The sequence below is a fragment of the Chroicocephalus ridibundus genome, chromosome 2 (genome assembly GCF_963924245.1).
Source record: "Chroicocephalus ridibundus chromosome 2, bChrRid1.1, whole genome shotgun sequence".
NCBI classification, from domain to species: Eukaryota; Metazoa; Chordata; class Aves; order Charadriiformes; family Laridae; genus Chroicocephalus; species Chroicocephalus ridibundus.
Window position 1 is genome coordinate 72,257,203 of NC_086285.1, and position 18,910 is coordinate 72,276,112.

An 18,910-nucleotide genomic window follows, 5' to 3' on the forward strand; every position below is an offset into this window, starting at 1 on the left:
AGGGGGAAACCAACGGAGAAGAAGGTGGGGGGTGTGTGGTGTGTTCCTTGCACGGCAGCCAATCGGCGGCGAGGGCGTGCGCGGGGCACGCCGGGAGCTGTAGTTCCCCGGCGTCGCCATTTTGTGGCGAGGGAACTACAACTTTCCCGCGGGCGAGGAGAGGCCCCGGCACGCAGCCCCGCCGGCGAGGCCAGGTGCTGCCAGCGCGGCGGGGTCCCCCGGTGCACGGCCGATCCCGCGGGGAGGCGCGGCGGGGACTGGGAGGGGGCGGAAGAGGAGCCCCCGGCAGACGGGAGGAGAGAGGAGGCTGCTCCGGGGCGGGGAGGGGAGGGGACGGGGGAAGGAGGGAAGGAGGGGGGGGACAGGGCAGGGCGACGGAGCGTGCTGCGCGGTGAGGGACCGTCGCCAAACTCCCCTCTCGGGTTGTGGCGCAAGGGGCAGCGGCGACCTTGGCTGAAATGCCGAAAAAAGAGAAGGGGGAGGAGGGGTGAGGTGGGGTTGAGGGGAGGGGTGGGAAGGGAGAGCGTGTGACGCCGAACCCGCACGGAGCTGTTTGGCGTAGGCCCTGTTGCATGCGTTGAAACGCCGGCGGGGGCCGGGCGTTGCGGCTGCCGTCCCGGTTGGGAGTTGAGTCGGAGGCCCTAAAGCCGGGTGTATGTATGTGTGTGCGTGCGCGTGTGCCCGTGTGTGTATATATATATACACACACGCGCGCGCACACACGCGCAGGCATATATATTATTAAAAAAAAAAAAAAAAAGGGAGAAAAAAAAAAAAGGAAAAGAAGAAGAAGAAGAAGAAGGGGGAAGAGCCAGGGTCCATTTAAAGTTGCTGCCGGAGAAGCGGTTCTCATTGGTTCGGGGGGGAGCCGGAGGAGCGGAGACACACACGGTGCGCGCAGCCCTCCCCGCCGCCGCCGCTGCCGGAGCCGGAGCCGCCGCCGGAGGAGCCGCCGGAGCCGGAGGAGCCGCCGGGCCGGAGTTGTCTCTGCCGCTTTTTTTTTTTTTTTTTCTTCCCACCCCCCCCGCCCCCACTACCACCCCCTCCACACACACCCCCCTCCGCTGCTGCAGCGGCACGAACGTGACTGCCCAGCGTCGGCGATTATTATTATTTTTTTTTTTTTTCTCTCTCTCTCGTCTCCTCTCGGCCCCCTTTTTCCTCCTCCAAGATGTAACTACAGCCCTGACACTAAGGACCTGCAGATCGCTTAGGTGGCTTGGGAAAGAGAAAAGGGGATATCAAGGGCGTCGCGTTTTTTTTTTTTTTTTTGTGGTTTAGGGGGAAATTTTCCATTATAATGTTTCACTAAAGTGATTTTTTTTTGTTTTGTTTCCTTCGCATTCGTCTATTTTTTTTTTTCGTCCCCCATTTCTCGGATTTATTGCTAGGAGAATCACATTGTGAGGAAAGAAAGTCGGATTACAAGATACCACTACAAACAACCCCCTCCCCCCAGGATTTTTTTCGTGTCTTTTTTTTTTTTTTTTTAAAAATTGTCGCGGCTTTAATTCATGAAGCAATTGTCCCCTTTTGCAATCAGAATTTGGATACCAGAATGAGCAAAGAAAGACCCAAGAGGAATATAATTCAAAAGAAATACGTAAGTGGTCATAACATATATCGTTTGACTCCCAGTTTTAGGAAATGGCAGTGAATGTCAAGTTTATCGCTAATCCTGCAGCTATAAGGCTTTCGAAACAAATGTGATACTGAATTTTATTTTTTTTTCTCTGGTGTGGTGGGGGAGTTTCGGAGGCCCCTTTTACCGGGGAAGCCGTCTATCCAGTTTGGTTATAAAACCAGATTTGTGTAGCGATTCCTCCGGTGAATAAATGTATTGACCTCAAATGACACAATCATCATCTAGTTTTAGATGAAAGGCGGGGAGCTCGGGGGGCTGCCGCGATCGTGTCACCAAACTGCGTTTTCAAGCGGTTTCGTTAATATTGCGCTTTTGCATGCGGAAGGAGGTAGATGTGGATATGTATAAATGTATTTTACGATCCGGGTGAAGCGGTGGCGGGGGTTGCTGGAAGCCCTTTAAGTTGAAGCCGAGTGTCTGCCTGGTTATGGCGAGCTGGCTGCTCGCACTACCGCATCCCGTCTCCCTCCCGGACGCGATCGTTCGCTTCTCCGCCTTTGCGATAGACACCGGGAGCCGGTCGGGGATCGCCTTCCGGGGGATCGCCTTGAATAATGGGGATGGGGGGGGGGGGGGAAGAGAAATGGCTCGTCGCAGTTTTAAAATAATTCGTTATGATGGCTCGAAAATTTGGGCTAATCCGGCGCAGCCCGGGCTGTATTTCTGCCTCTCTCTTTATTCAACCGCTTAACCAATCCCTGGTAATTGTCTAATCCTTTAAACATATAAATGTGGACGGATAGTTGGATTTTTGTTCGTGCTCCAGTTACGTTTTGATTGGCATGGGGGAGTTTTTCTTTTACGTTTGGAAAAACTGAGGGGATTAGCCAAATATGCAGCAGAGCGAATAATGATTTTTATCTGCACGTTTTTTTTTTTTTTTTTTTAAAAATTCTTCATTGGGGGGGGCTATAAATCCTCGCTTTTTGGGGTGTGTTTGATGCGAGGCGTTTAAAGTTGCAGTTTATATCGCGCCTGTCGACTGCGCCGATCTTTTTTTCAGCGGGGGTGTATATGTGTGTGTGTGGGTGTGGGGAGGGGGGGATGTTTCTTGGCGGGGAGGGTGACCTTCGGGACACTTTCCCTCGCTTATTCTATAGATTTGGTAAAAACTGCAGTTGACTCCCAAGCTGACTGCCGCTATCGATTGCCCGCCCCGCTGAAACGCAGCCCGGGGAGGATGGAGGGGGGGTTGGGGGGGGGGAGCTGCGTCCTATTTCGGAGCTGACCCCCCCGTCGTCGTGTCCCGTCTTCCCCCCCGTCCCCGTCCCCCCCCCTCGAAATTTCCGAATTAAAATACATCCGCATTGCAGAGGAGCGGGGAGCCCGGGGGCCGGCGAGTTTAAAGTATCGCATCGAAACGGGGGACGGCGGGTGGAAAAGTCTGGGCGAAACACGCGAGGCGTCCACGTTTCCCAGGCAGGCAGACAAAAGCTGGGAAAGGGGGGGGTGGTGGGGGGTGGGGGGGAAGGAAACCGCGGTGTTAATAATTAAGGAGGGGGGGTGGTGGGTTGATGGAGGGGGTGGTGGGGACACACACAGATCGCCCCAAACCGCTGCTGCCGCGGCCGGGGGCGAACAATGCGGCGCCGCTCCCGGGGGCACCGCCGGGCCGGGAGCTGAGGAGGATAGGAAGCGGGGGGGGAGGGGGGGTGGACGACGTGCCCTGCGCTCCCCGCTTCCAACTTCTCGGCGGCCCTTATTTTTTTTTGGTTTTTTTTGGGGTTTTTTTTTTTTGTTTGTTTTAAAAAAACCTTTTTTCTTTTTTTTATTTCTCCCTCCCCATTTATATTTCTGGCGGGGGCGACGGGGCCGCGCTGGCAGCGGCAGCAACAGGTTGCCGGGGCTGTGACGGGAGCCCGCGGGCCGCCGGCCACGCCGCCGCCCGGCCAGGTTCGCCCTGCTCCCGTGACGTCACAAAGGGAAGGGCCTGCGCGCCGTGGAATCTTCGTCGGCTCGGCTCTTCCCCCCCCCCCCGCCCCCCCGGCGTGACGTCAGAGGCGGGGCGGGCGAGGTGGGGGGAGGCCCCCCGGGGGCAGCGCTGCGGGGGAAGGGGGCGGCCCGCCCCCCTCCCTCTCCCCGGGCCAGGTGAGCAGGTGCGGAGCCGCCCCCGGCCCGGCCCTGCCGGTTTCGGGGTGGGAGGTGGGTGTCAACCACCGCCCGGGAGGGGAGGGAGGGCCGGTCACGTCTCTCCGCGTGGGGAAGGCGGCGTGGCGACACGGGTGGCACGTTTCCTCACTGCCCGTGACCTTCGGGCGCTGCGGCAGCACGGCGGAACACGCCGGGCCGCCGCCGCCGCCTCCTCCCTCTCCTCCTCCTCGCCGGTGCCAGCCCGGGGCCTTTTGTTGTCCGCCTGCGCGGCTGCAGGTGTGACCGCCCGGGTTGGGGCCGCAACCGCGTCCCGGCCCGAGGCCGTTAAACCGCCACTCCCCGGTCCTGTCAGGCACGGCCACGCCGGTGGCACCCCGCGCCCCTGGGGCAGGCCTCCAGCCCGGGTACCGCCGCGGTGTCCGGCCTGGCGGCGGGGCCCTGGTGTGCTCCCTGCCCACCCCTGAGGTGAGGGGCTGCGCCCAGGGGTGGTGGGTGATGTCCCGCCGTGAGGAGCGAGGGTCCGGCCGGGTAGTGTCCGTGTCCCCCCTCCGAACAGACGCCCGGTGTCAATTCGGTGTCCCCGCTCCTCGGGTCGCTGCGGGGTGTCGTATTGGGAGCCTTTTCAAGGCTACTGCTGCTGCTTTTCGGCATTTGCGAGGTGAATTCTGGAAACAAAAAAAGGTGGTTGAGAACAATGGAGTAAAAAGCCTGTGCCTCGCAGGCTGCCCGTGGCGGGGCTCGGCCCCCTGCTTCGCAAGTGGTTGCAATTAAAAGTTCTCTTAAACTTTGAGAGCGTTACCTTTTGGGGCTGATAACCCAGGAACGAGGAAATCCGTGTATGTATCCCTTTTTTTTTTTTTTTTTTTTCATGTGCTTTAAAAGCGCTATCACTTAATTTTTAAAAGAACTATGGCTGACTCATAGAAATCTTTCTTCTCACTTTACCCTCCTCCTTCTCAAACATCTTTACATATCAAATATTGCCTTTTGGCTCAAGCCTCAGAAAACTGACAGCTTTGTAAAGCATCAGCCGGAGAAGCCAGACTGCATTCAGTATGCGCTTGGAATTAATAGTTCTTAAAAGAAAAGCTTTGAAGTCTTAAGCGTAATTTCACAGGTGCATTTTTCTGCCCGGTTTTGTGACGCCAAACAGCAAATCTTCTGTTCTTGCTGGCTTAGGTCTCGGAGTATCAGACCTGGATTGCTGTCTTTAAATACCTGCACAGTTCCGCCACGGTAGCAGATGGCAAAATATAATTAAGGAGCAATGTCACTACCGTCGCCTCGTGTGATTTGTTTCCTTGCCCTTGCAGAGGTAAAAGTGCTGTAGTCTGCCATGAGGTGACACGCTTCACCTACGGACGGCCTGGTAAGCTTCTCAGACAGCCAGAGGGCCAGCGAGGCCTGCCCGGGATTAGCGAGCCGCAGGCGTCCTGGGAGAGCCTTCCGAACAATACTCTCTACTGGGGCGTGCTTGAAGTGGGCTAGGGGAATCTGGGGGGGGACAGTGACTGTGCAGCACCACCTCCTCCTGAGTAAGGCACGTTTTTGTGCAGGGGCCTTGCCCTGGGCATCCTGGGGCTTCAGCCTGACCCTCCTGCCCTGCTTTATTTTCTTTATTTTTTTCTTTATTTTTTTCTTTTTCTTTATTTTTTTCTTTTTCTTTTCTTTTTTTTTCCCTTCTTTTCTTGCGGGAGTTTCCTCATTTCCCTCCCCAAACCCCACAGCTGACAGTGTGCTTTAAGTTTGACCACTTCCTACAAGAAATAATGTAAATATGCCAGTGGCACCAGAGGTAGTATTCAGTGTACATTGCATCTTATTTCAAATAACCTTCTGTGGCTTTCTTGTGCCGGGTCTCTTTCAGGCTTGCAGTAACAATTCCAGCAGCACAGCACGCTCAACTCTTTTTTTTTTTTTTTTTTCTCCCCCATATGTATAACTCCAGCTCACAGTGTAAGGATGCTAGCTGCACTTGAGATCTGAGTTTGCGTCCTCTTAACGTCCTCCTGGTCTCTTCAGACTACAGCATTATGTTGTAAGTGGCTATAGGATGGTGTATAACTAGAAACTAGTGATTAAAATATTTTTTTTCAAGGAATATTTACTTTTTGCTATCAACAAATGCTTTGCCCTGAGATACTAATGGACTCCTGCTTGCTCTGATGGACTGTGAGCCAGGAGTCTGTGTAAGTTGCAGTCCAGAATGAAATTGTAATGAATCAAGGCCCTGTGAAGAGTTTCTGATGTTCATTAAGCACTTTCACCTTCTCTTATGAGGCCTGCTAAGCCAGCATTAAAAATATATTACCCCGTCCTTTTCTGTAGGTGTAAAATAACAGCTAATGTTATGCATATGCTAAAGTGTGGTATAAACGTCAGCAGCATTCCCTCCATTTTATCGTTTGATGAAACAGAAAGAAGTCTAAATTACTCGCCTGAAGCTACGTACTCTAACAGTGGCAGAGATGGAACTAATCTGTATTTCTGCAGCCTCTGTCCAATATTGTATCCTGTAGCTTGCAGGCCCTTGCTACGAGGCGTGGCATCTGCTATACAGGGACTACTTTACGTGATTCAAACTTTAAGATTTTTTCCCCCTCCCCAGTTAGGGTCTGGACTGTTAGATTAATGGTATATTTTTAACATAGTAATAACATAAAAGAGGCATTTCAGTGTGGATGCTTGATTTTTTTTTTTTTTAAGTGATGATCATACCCTGCAGCTGATGGAGACCAATTGATACTGTGATGACTCAGCTGTGGGAGTATTACATAAAGTAGGTCAATTTTTAAATTTCATAGTCTGAAGCTAAAGAGAACTCCAGGTTTAAAATTTATATTTTGTTTATATGCATTACTGGTATTTCCTGGGTTGAACATAACTGAAAGTTCTTGAGGAGGAGGGAAATGTTATTTGGGGTTTTTTTCGGGCCATTTATATTGTAGTGATTGAATTCAATCAACTTGAACTTGGGGAGGGAGGGAAAACACCAGCTGCTTTCATTTCTAAAGTTTCCAGTTTGCAGCACTCAAGTGGAATGGAGGCTTAAAGGTAATTTTAAAGTAGGGAAAGGAAAAGCAGAGACACGCTTATTATTTTTTTATTACAAGCACCCAGCTTTTGTGTGATTTAGCAGATGTGGAATTTGCAGAGGAATACATGCATTGCTTCGAAATCCAAATTTGCATTTAAAACATTCTGTTTTTCCCCTCTAGTCCTTTGCATGGCTTTCTTCCCAACTATAAATGTAAACCAAGTGTAAATGATGCATTGTTTGCCTTAGTGGGCAGACAGTCTGAAAACAATAGTGCTGATGGATTTGACTGCCTCTGTGTAAGACAAACGGGACATTAACTTTCAAGTCTAATAATGCAAATTTCAGCGTTGCCAAACCTGAGCTTCCCTTAAATGTTTCCTGATGCTGATGGCCCTAAATGTCCCTGTGCTACAGGCCAAAACTTCAGCTGACATTTTTTGTGATCTAGCTCTTCACCTTCAATACAAAGCCCCTTAACCTGTTGTTACAACTTTAAAGAGAAAGGTAAAACGTACCTGGAGTTTAATGTCCAAGTGAATGATGGGGTATGGTACGCATATACTTTTTACACTTACTACCATTTTTTATGTAAAGCATTTTTAAGTGGTAGGAAGCCACCAGGAAACTTAAAAGCTGCAAATCGCTTGTAAAATTCAGGTCTAGTATGTGAAGAGTACTTGGCGCTGAAGTTCAGATACAGGAAATAATACGCTTGCCAAAATGTATTTGGTGTTCTCTTAGATCTTTGGTGGGTTGGTTGTTTTGCTGGCTCATTACTACTGGGAATATTGGATGTGATCCTTCCTGGTTTTTAACGGGCAGGTTTTATTTGGGAACTCTTGGTTTTCATTTGTAGGGGTGGGTTTATTTCAGCCAGTCACAAAAAAACGTTTTCTCAATGAATCAGTAGGTAGAAGGTTTAAAACCATTTGCCGTTTCACTTGCTCGGGTTTCACACTTTCCCTCGTGTAATGACATCCTGTTCTGATGTTGTTCCTTCGGTAATCCGGCAGAGGCCTGGTATTTCCAGTGGTGGGCTGTGGGAAAGGAATAAACCCTTTAATTATAGCAGTGAGGGCTTGTATGAAAATATGCTAGCTCTCTTCCCCTCTGTGCCTGCTTTCTTTTTGTCCGTCGCTTCCTTATCCAGATGAAAGGCCTGAAGCTGTAGAATGCTGCTGTTCAACTTGCCCTGTGAGCGTGGCCACAATCGGTGGCAAAGCTGAGCGGTGGCCGAGAGCATTGCCGTGTCGAGTGCCGTGTCTCGGAGGGTTCCAGCTAGAGATGACGGCTCCCCGGTCTGCAGGCGGATGGATGGTGTGAGTGTGCCCCATCTGCTCCCGTGCAAAGTTTATCGGCTTAATTTATGCTGCTGTAGAAAGCTGTGCGGAGTGACCAGCTTGGCTGAGCACGGAAGCAAGGAAAAAAAAAACCACACGCTCAGGTGGAAATTATTCTTCCACCGGTTCGCATAGCGGCATCCCAAACTGCTTCAGCGTTTCTGCGGCAAATGTCTCATCCTGGACTGACGCGTCATAAACCATATCTCGTATTTTTATCTGGGGGAACAAAACCTCCTTTAATCAGGCATAAAAATGGGATTGGGTGATTAAAAAAATGCTTTAACAACAAAACGAGGAACCTGTGCTAAGGTCTCTGTACACTTTCTGCATGTACATCAGGCCAGTGGAGCGAGAGTAGTTTCTGGTCAGGTTGGATTTAGTGCCTGTAGGATTGCTACAGTTGCAGTCAGAGATTTTGACACTGCTAAAATTGGTTTACCAAAAATGTGACAATGCCCCCAAAAGAGTTTATAATTGCATGACTTAAGGGGCGTGACTTAATCCTTTCTATGTGTCTCTGTTCTGTAATGTGTAATCTGGTTGGTCTACCCTACTTGGGTTCTTGTGGTCTTTTCTGACAGGTTCTTCCCTTGATTTGCTCTGCAAAAAGGCAGCTTTGGATCTGTGGCTGTTACTGTATTGCTTTTACTTCCTAAAGGCTAGAAGAAATGCAAATAGTAAGAATCAAGCTGAGAAACTGTGACCTGCTGCCATACTCCAGGGGGGCTTGTGGTATTCGTGTCCCCGCGCTCTGCTTTCAGTTCTTTGAGCTCGCCTTGCTGGTCTGACATCTTTTGGATGACACGATGGTTGCAGGAGATTAGTGTGTTTTTGGCACACGCACGTTATGATGACTGGCTAACGATATTTTTAAAGTTCAAAAATAAACCATGGGAGCTCATTCTGACATAATCTACTAATCTTAGTTTTGCACTTTGATACTCTGTTGTGTGAGCCAAGTTAGGATAACTATAAGTTACGAGCAATTCATTTTTAGCTTTGCTTGCAGATTAGTTTTGAAGCAATGCATGCTTTTAAATTAAGAACGATGGGAGTGAATTTGGAGAAATTATTGGCTCTTTCAACTATATGCATATGGAAATCGGCTCTCTGCCTATTTTGGAAACAGATTTATGTGAGTGGGAGTAGAGATATGTGCTCCCCAATATTTCTAGACAATGTTGTGTACTGGCGTTATGACTTGATGTTTTTTTCCTTCACTGCCCACAAGAACAGGATGGTCTTCTCTGCCCTTTCCCACATTTGTATGTTAGGGGAGGGACTTTATTTTCTCTTTGAGGTTTGTGCTTTATTTCCTTCTGGATAAAAAAAAATCTGCTACTGCTTGGGGTAAACTTTAGTCTTGTGCTGGGCACCCTGCTAGTCACGCTACATTCTGGGGAGTCCAACAAAGACAGTAAGCTTTTGAGGCTCCTCAGTGACAGGAATTCAGTTTCACCCGGGCCCTGATGACTGCAGCTAAACAGCTAATAACAATTTTCTAGCTACGTTTGGGAATGGCCTGCATTTTTAAGAAATGCAGAGAGGAACTTGAAGATGTAAAGCAAGCGAGTCAAGCGAATTGCAACGTACAAATATTTTTTGAAGTTGCTAGTAATAAAGCAGACAAAAACCATGAGTCTTGGACAAGAGTCTGTCCAGGGTCTCAAACTTCGAGATGCTTATCATTATTTTTTTAGTTGTTATATTTAGCATATAATTTTCTATGCTGTTCTGAAACTGGGAATCTTTATGCCCAAAAAGTACATAGTCTAGAAATTGCATTTAGAGTTTCAAGTTGCTGCAGGCTACCACCATATGTTTATATTTTTTTTTCTTTTTATAAGGTGCCTGTTAGGCAGACTAAGGGTGATTTAGAGAAGGGATACGTTTCCTTCTTTCTCGCCTTTTTTTATTTCATGGATATTACTTTCAGCCAGTTTGTCCCACAGAGTTCTTTTTGGCACATCAAAGTTGTAAGCCAAATCTCTCAGCTGCAGTGTGCATGCTAAAAACCTAGCAATACAAATTTCCAACACTGCACGTATGCCAGATCAATTAACTTCTTAACTCAACTTGAGCTGAAAAAAAAAAAAAGAACTGCTTCTGTTTTGGTTTCAGCCCCACTAAACTTGGTCCAGACTTTGAGTTTACAAAACTCAAAGCCAAGCAAAAAGGTTTTCTGTTATTGTTTGTAAAGTTGACTGATAACTAAGCTGGTGTTGTACAAGGTTCCTTTTTGGGTGATGTTCCAAACGACTGGCCTTAATGTGAGTGTTTTTCATAGAAGGATGACATAGATGGGTGCCCAAGATGTGGTTTTCTGATTGATAGTCACTTCCCCCCCCTCCTTTCGAAGCGTAGTGATAATGATGAAAATTCTCATGGCCAGTTGCCATCGTGCAGACTGTCTTTCTGAAACCGGGGAACGTCCCTTTTAGTTTTGGATATAAAGCAGAAGTTCATGTATTGGAATAGTACTTCCTCTCAGCGTTTCTTAAAAGCTGTACTACACCCGAGGAAGATTGTAAGGAGGAGGTAGTCTTTCTGCTTCCGAGGGCTTTATCTTAAGTTTAAAAAGCGTTTACCAATGTTAGGTTTTTTTTTCTAGTTATTCAACATATAATGGAGACACAGTAATATCACTTTGTAAGACAAGAGGCTTCGTGTTACTTAAAAGCTGGAGCTACGGCATGTTACAGTAACTGTACCTTGTGAATTATTTATAACTTGGAAGAAATAATGGTTGTCCTAATGGCAAATAATTTTTGAAGCTGGCTTTTTTGTTTTTAAAGTCTGTCTGTGATAAAAACTACAAAACCAAGAAGAAGCCGTTGAGAGAAGCTGTCCTGTCGTGTCCCCTTCCTCCTATCTGTGGTGGAAATGTCCTGCGTGTAGCTTTGGCATTTTGCCTTTGGTAACAACACTGTCAATATGGAGACCAGAAAGCAGCCAAATGCCATTTTTTAATGATCACTTTATCCTTCACTGCACTGAAAAGAAGAGGTTTAGCCTTACTCTGGTTAACGGTTCCCCCTCTCTTCTGCAGGCCAACACATGTACCGGGTGATAGCTCCCACCGCAGGTTGGGGACTTTCCAGGTTAAAACTGAACTGGCAAAATATGTCTGATTTTTAATGTGGATTCATTTAATATTGCAGTTTGTGATGGAGCTGTAAAAATACTTGGTCTGGGGAAGGTGTTGCAGGGACACAAATGAAGGGGCAAGGGAGGGGTTTGATTGCTTCTGTTAGCAATAGTGTGAGCTTAAATGGTCTGTGAAATTATGACTAAATAGGAGTCAAGATATATGTTTTATTTCCTAGCAAACAAAATTAGCTGTCCTTGTCTGTTCTAAGGATTGTTCGGGCATGGATTTTGCTGTACTGTCCTACTGCTAGAAGCAGGGTGAATATTAAATAAGGTTGAAACAAAGTTAGGCCACGCAGGTGAAAATGAAGCTGAAGATGTTTGTGCCTGTGGTCATGGTAGTGCCATAATAATTTCACGAGTGCTAAAATATGTTAGAAGACAGTTAAAAATGTACTGCTGTTGTTAGGTATTATGCTTGCTGAGACAGGATTTGAACAATTTTAAACTTAACTAAGAGAAGAACAAAGGGGAAGAAAATTAAATTAAGATAGCTATGCTACTGGAAGCTGGGTTCCACTGCTGTGGAAAAATGGTAGTAGAAGAAGTACTCTTTTTAGTTCAACACTCACATGCACTCATCCCACAATACAAGAGCTCCACCATGGAAGTGAAGCCACTGTGCCATTCTACTTTCTAGAACAAGGACCTGCTTACAGAAGAGAGTTCCTCCAGAAATTTTGCGTGGCTATATTTGCTTTATCTTGTACTGCTGAAGAATAAGTTCAGATAGCTTCTCTTGTTAAACCCGCTTGTGTCTATTGAATGTGCAAAATGCTGATGTATTTTTGCCCCAGGTTCCCAAGTAGTGTGAGAAGGCCAAACCATGTCAAATCGAGAAGCTACAAAAAACAAGGTTTCCTTTAAGTATAGGAACATCAGGATGCGGGATCACATGCCTTTTTCTCACCACTGAAGCCAGCACTGGTGACCCTGCTGATCTTTCCTTCACGGTATGGTGCTTTGGCCATATCAGTACAACCAAAGAGCTGCATACAAAATAAGGTCACTGAAAGTATCTGGTTTTTAAAGTAGTTATGCCAGTGCTCTCCTTTCTTCCCCCACCTCCTCATCTTTAAATTGCCTGGTTTCAGTGCAAGCCCGCAAAGACTTTTTAGTGGCACAGTTAAGGGAATGGTGGGGCAGAAGGACCTCTTTGGCTTTCCTGCGGATTAAAAAGACATGTGGAACTGCACCCCCAGTTTCCATCCAGCAAGGCGCTGTAGCACGTGCCTGTCTCAAATGTATGAATACTCTTACTGACGTCAATTGAAGTACTTGGAGCCTGTGAGTTAAGCACATGCCGAAGTGCTTTTCAGGGCTCGAGATTTTGCCATTCCTGTGTAAGAGTGTGTGCAAGTATTTGCAGGCAGGAATGTTAGTTTTCTAAGAGGGTGGTAGCCATTTAATGGTTTTAATGGCTTTACTAGATGTAGTCCTGCTTGTTTCCCCCCCGCCCCCGAACTGTTTCTTTTCTCTTTTCCAGTGTCTTCTCTTAATATTTTATTTAAATGAAATAACTGTTCTACTATTATTTCTCTTTCCTTATTCTTCTCTTCATTATGGTGTGCATGTGTGCATTTTACAGTTCACCCCTCCTCCCCCCTTATCTTCTAGTCTCATGCCTTTTTCTTTCTCTCATTTGTGTGTATTTCTCTGATTGGGCTCCACTATCCATGTCCTCTCTGCCTGAGGAAATTAGCTCTTACAAAGTTGCTGGCATCCCTTTGCAAGGAAGCAAAATGAACTATTGTCGCAGTATTTTTTCTTTTCCTGAAAGCCAAAGGGGGAGATGAGGAAAGGCTCCTGCAGTTCATTTTGGGGGCAGCTCCATAGGAAATACTTCGGAAGGGTAGGGATTGCTCTATTGCTGCTTGTCTCTCAAGCCTGCGTGCAGAATTTGAGTGTTGGTTATAGAAAATACTGGCTGTGTACTTACATTGTGCAAGGCTCAGCAAACTGTTAATGCACAAATACTGTGGAGGAAAAGTAGAACGTGGCCCTGCTCATCTGTTTTTTTCAGTCCATTTATGAACTTTTGGGAAATTGAATCCTGCTGATGTGAGTGTTCAGGAAACGCTAATTTCATAATTCACATACATTAAAGGCTTTTATTTATAGAACATTAATATTCATGCTCTTTCAGTCAAGAGCAGCATTATGTGACACAACTGACCAGTTGTAAAAAACAGTGCACAGCTTCCATTTTTGAAAGGATCTCTGCAGTCTCTATTTGAGTATTACCTTCCAAAATAACTAAAGTTGGTCAGATTTCCTTGAGGCTGGTTGGTAGACCAGGTATAATGATTTCTGGGCCCAGTTTCTTTGGAGAGCAGGAATACAATTTTCAGCATAAATATGCTAAGTATGGTCTCTTGAAGTCTTCTGGGTAATACAATTTCTTTGTATCATACTTAGTATTTCATTATAATACTACTTCAGCTGGCTCCTATGAAACCTGATGGTGTATCATGCAGAAGAAGGAAGTGTGTTTATGATGTAGGTAATCATGTTTTTTCCCCTCACAAGCATCTTTTCTTATATTCTTGTTGATTCCTCTTTTGTGGTGTCATTTTATGCCTGTTACTCTTGCAGTCAAGGATGCAGTGAAATTAATTCCCCGTGGGCATTTTGGAAATTATTGGCTCACTAAATTGGATGGAGGAGAGTGAAGGGATAAACTATTGTTTCTTTCTTTTTTTTACCAACTTTTCTCAGATCCTGCCAGGGATAAGTCTGTTGTTTTCTCCCCTTACAGCCAGCCCATCTGTTGGTGCATTGTAACCCCTAGTCTACTCATGCCTGATGACTGTTGAGGGCATTCCTGCTAGGCTCTGCCTCCTGGCCCAAATGGGACCAGGAGCAGCATTCCTGCATGCACGCCTGTCCGTACATATCCTGCTTTCCCCTCTGGAATAGTTGAATTGACCACAGAGATTCCCTGGCAAAGTGGTGAGAAGCTTTTTAGCTTTTGGGAAGCTTTTTTTTCTTGGTATGCTTTTGCTCTTCTTTTTTTTCCCCACCCTTTTTGTGTCCCTCTTCACCTTGCGTAACATGTATGTGTGGTAGGTATGTGGTACTGACTGAGGGACTGCCTGGTTGTCAGCTCTGCAGAATCCCTCTCCTTCACATGAGCTCTTTTCAGAGGTGCTTCAGAGTGTTGTCATTTTATCACCTCCATGCTACAAGCATGACTGCAGATACGTCTGGGACTTTGTCAGGGAAACAGAAGCGTGCTCAGCTCGGGAGAGCTAACCTGCCCTCCAGCACAGTTTGTGAAACCAGGGTTAGTATAATGTGAGAAAAATGGCCAGGATATATATCCGTGGTTGGGAGTTCTGCTCGCATGGAGGATGGCTTGACTTGAGTTCCCGGTTACGTCCTACCACTGTCCCTGTCTTTATCCATCTTGGCAATATTTCTGCTGCTTTTACTTTCTCAGCTACGGCTTGGCTGATGGGCATGATAGCTTAGGAGGGAAGTGCTGTTTCATCTTCTATAATGGAAGAATATACATGAGCACACTAAGCTGTTGCCTGTGGAAGAAACTTTGAAGATGTCTGTTCAGGCATGCTTTTGAAGGTGTTCTGAAATTTGCTGTCAGCTGTCTTCTGTATAGATGATTTATTACCATTCCCGTGATCCTGTGGAGCAGTAAATCACACCTGGGCTAAGAGGTTATCCTTTTTCCTTAGAAGACTTCATACTTTTACACCATTTATTCCATGCTCTCCAAATGTCCAGGTATTCTTTTCCCACCAGAGAAGACCCAGTATTTTAATCAGGAACCCACGTGTTACAAAGCTGAAACAACACAGTGTATAGCACTTCAGCTTTGAAAACTCATTCCTCTGTGGAAGTATGCCATTGATATAGTTCCAGCTGGTTTCCAAATTTCCAATCCACTAGGCTTTCTCAGTGATTAGCTCACTCTTCAATAAAAGCAAGGACCTGCAGTTCATCTGAGGGATTTAATACATAGTGTAATTTCAACACACATGAATAACATTAAGCCCATGCATAAACTAGTTTAGTTAAGGAAAAGAACAAAATAATAGGTGATGTCTTGAGGCAGCCCTTTGAAACAAGAAGTAATATCTTATAAATTTTTAAGCACATAAGACAGAAGATTGAAGAGCTGGCGTTATTTGAGACAAAAGACTCTAAGAACAATTCTAAGACTGACTGGCTGACTGACCTACTGTTCAGCTTAGAAACTAGGACAACATCTAGTAAGTGAAATCTCAGTTACAGTGGACTGGTTATCAGGGCTCCTAATCCTGTCATAGATAAGAGAATATAAAGCTGTCAAAACCAGGGTTTTAAATCTGCATCGCCCAGGTTGCTGTCATTTGCATGGCTTTTTTTTTTTTTTTTAATATTGGTTTGGTTTTTTCGTTTGTGCAGGAAGTCCCTAGAGAGAAACAAAGAATATTTCCACAATGACATACTTTTAGGTTCTTGAAGGTGTAAGCATCAGCTCTCAGGGTTACTCGTAACAAAACTTGAGTTGTTCTTTGTGCATTCCTGTATTTCACACTTGGTTCATGCCGCAGCCTGAGAAAGTTCTCTGGAGCAAAGTGTAATGATATACAGCCTCATCTAATGATATTTTCCAGTGCCTGGCTTGTCTAATGCCTATCTAAGTAAACTTTCTCAGCTCTTCTGTGTTGGCGACGTTGGTAATCTCACTGTTCTTTCTGTAGGAGATTCATGTACCTGGCTCTTCCTGGACTAGGCTGAAGAGCTTCTTTATTGTCACTTCTGAAAAGTACCTCTACCCATGCTTTCTTGGCACAGCAAGCCTCCTTGTTATTGTCAGTTCAATTTTCTGGTGTGGAGGACCAATGCAAATACTACTAGGGCTTTAATAAACAACCTACCTTTTGGATGACTATTACTGTTGTGATAAAAATGATACAAGGTTGGTTGCTCATTGATTTATGCTTTTTGGCCATCTTCCAGGATGCGACTGTAACTTCATTACACAAGAGTTTCAGAACAGTACAGAGTTGTCCATTTATTTCCTTCAACTGTTATTGAGCTGACAGCTTGCCTTTGGAGGGTCATATATTTGAAAGCTGCCAATTGGATCTTACTTCATTTTAGCCAAATGTGGCACAGAGTCTGAAGTACATTTTCTCCCTAATACACACTCCCCTCGTCTTTCCCCCCCCTCCTTTTTTACCTTCTACTCTGTTCCGTCCCCTTCCCTTCCCCTCAGTTTCTCCAGCTGCAAATAAAAAAGGCCTGGGAACAGAGGCAATGCCACAAATAAATGGAATTATTTTTTTTGTTGTTACTGCCTGTAATTTTGGTTTCTGTTAATAAGACTTTAGTTTTTCTGGCTAGATGAGTTCTGCATTGTGGAGAAACACATGGGTTTCAAAAATGGTAAATGGAAGATATTTTTCGTCTTGCTATTTCTGCTAACCATACTCCTACCTCTAAGTTAGTCACTTATTTCCAAATTGCTTCTGTGACTTTTGTTTTCCTCTTCATCAGTGCTCTCAACTGCCCTTTTGGTACCTTTACTTTGGAAGTCACCATTTGGAAGCCTGTGTGAAGTTGTCATTGGGAAGTCTACGTACTTAGCTGAGTAATAATCCTCTAGATGAAGGAGAAACGGGGGGAGGGAAGACAAACGACGCACAATATCTGCCTGTGTACTACTTCAAATCAGAAAGCATATTTCTGTTGTGGTACTCAGAGTGTCCTGACACTGAGAAGTTGTGAGGACAGGCTTAAATTTTTTTTGTGTCAGTGGGATAGATAGCACCTTAGTTCTTCCAAGTGTTTTACACAAATTAGCTGCTTTTTTTGCATATGTCTGTGCATTCCTGGAAAAATACATGTTTTTGTGGTTCAGTCTTAAAGAAGTGTTCTTAATAACTAAGCAAGATGAGCTGAATAGTCTGTTTTATAAAGTAGACAACCTTATTTGGATATCTCTGGCCTCGCTTTTAAATACAGTGTTAAATGCAATGGAAGAATAGTTTTGGTTCTGAACCAATGTATTCCATCTATGAAAACTTTTTCAACTAGTTATTTCAAATTACTTTTCTGAAGTCATTCCTGACTCTTTTTTTCAGTACATATTTATGTACTTGTAAAGTAGAAAAATAATATAATGAATACCTGACTAAACATTGCTATTTAATGCATTAAGCTGCTTGCTTTAGTCCCAAAAGAAACTCTTAAGAGTAGTATTAGGTGAAAGCATCCATATGCCCATTGTCTCAAATTCCCTCTGATCTTAAAATCAATAATTTTGAGAGCTATTTTAGATTTTATCTGTTTATACATTCATTTTATAGAAGTTTGTCATATGTTTTATAACTTTAATGTGGATTATTTCTTAATTTTGTCTTGTTTCCTACTTAAGCAATATTCTGTAATTACCTGATTCATTGTGTTTGTGTGTAAATGAAACTATGAAATCTGTTGTCAATTAGCAATCAATGTGGTTTCCATATTTTAAAATGTTATAAATTGCCTATTAGAGCTAATTTTCCAGGGCATCTCTATCTCTGTTCCTAATGTAATGCAGAATATTTTACAATAATGCCTAGGTTAACAATGATAGTCTTGCTGTATTGTGCAAAAAAGGCTTCTGTGCAGACCCAGCTGGGTTTCAGGCTTAATTCATTGCTCTGTGGTGGGATCACCACAGCTGCTGTGGGGCCTTTACAAATGCAAAAAAGCTGTCAGTGTTTGTTTCATCAGATGCATAAGTGATGAGGCCAAGTTGAGGAATCCATTCCAGCGTGCGGTGTGCATGCTGGAGGCATTATTGTTTACAGAATTAGTGTCTTAATGCTTTAAAATACATGGTGCGTGTTTTGCCTTAGAGCAAAATATTTTAGGAATAAGATGGTTTAAGGATCTGCTTCAATTTAGTCCTCTCTTCTAACAGCGTTTGCCCTGACTCATGTAAATCTGTGCCTCTGAATTACTGCACTCTACCTGCCTCCGTTGTAATTCAGTGCTCCTCCTGTCTCGTGCATCTTTTTTGCTAGTACTTTGATTATTGTAAGCAGTCACAATTAAATAATTGCGCAGCTTTAATGCAGATTTCCCCCCCACCCCCCGCCCTTTAACTGTCAACTGGAGGAGTTGCGCTAACAGTCTCCTATGGTCACCAGGAGTCAGAGTACTTCTTTTGGCTGTCAAGGCTTGAACGAGGTTCCTTCCAGCCAATTAGAGACTAACGATGATTGGTTTCAGAGGGTGCTGCTTAAGAATGCAAAGCATGCTTCCGTGGTGGGGCTGAGTGCACAGTTCCTCTACCAATTCTCCTTTCCTTGGCTTGAGGCTCCAGGAATGTAACATGGAGCAGGGCTTTTGCTCACATGATGCTAGGCTGGCTTTTGGGGGGTAGGAGGAGGGGGTGTGTGGCGGGTTTTAAAATGTTTTTTCTCTGGGAGTGTTCATGTGATCTTCCAGTCTTTGTTGCAGTCTGTTGGCTGCGTGCACGAGGTTTCATTAGGGCATGCCACCCTTCCCCGTATCATGTAACTCCACCGATAATAGGCATTGCAGGAATTTTAACTAATGCGCTGTTTAAGCTGTCGTCGCTACGATTTTATTAAATGTGCTTGCAGCGTGGAATTTTGCTAATGCTGTGGAGTGATCTGTTAT

At 45.3% G+C, this 18,910-nt stretch overlaps 1 protein-coding gene across 2 annotated transcripts in view; it reads left to right on the forward strand.

The window, feature by feature from the left end:
- Positions 1-384: 384 nt before the first annotated feature.
- Positions 385-18,910, forward strand: part of JARID2 (jumonji and AT-rich interaction domain containing 2) — a 658,143-nt gene continuing 639,617 nt past the window's right edge. The window contains exon 1 of one of the 2 annotated variants that reach the window (XR_010069928.1): positions 385-1,603. Coding sequence is in view for 1 of the 2 variants with exons in the window: in XM_063325853.1 (XP_063181923.1) it covers positions 1,559-1,603 (45 nt within the window). In the remaining variant the exon portion in view is untranslated. The remainder of the gene's footprint in view (positions 1,604-18,910) is intronic. The other variant, XM_063325853.1, reaches the window with a different exon arrangement.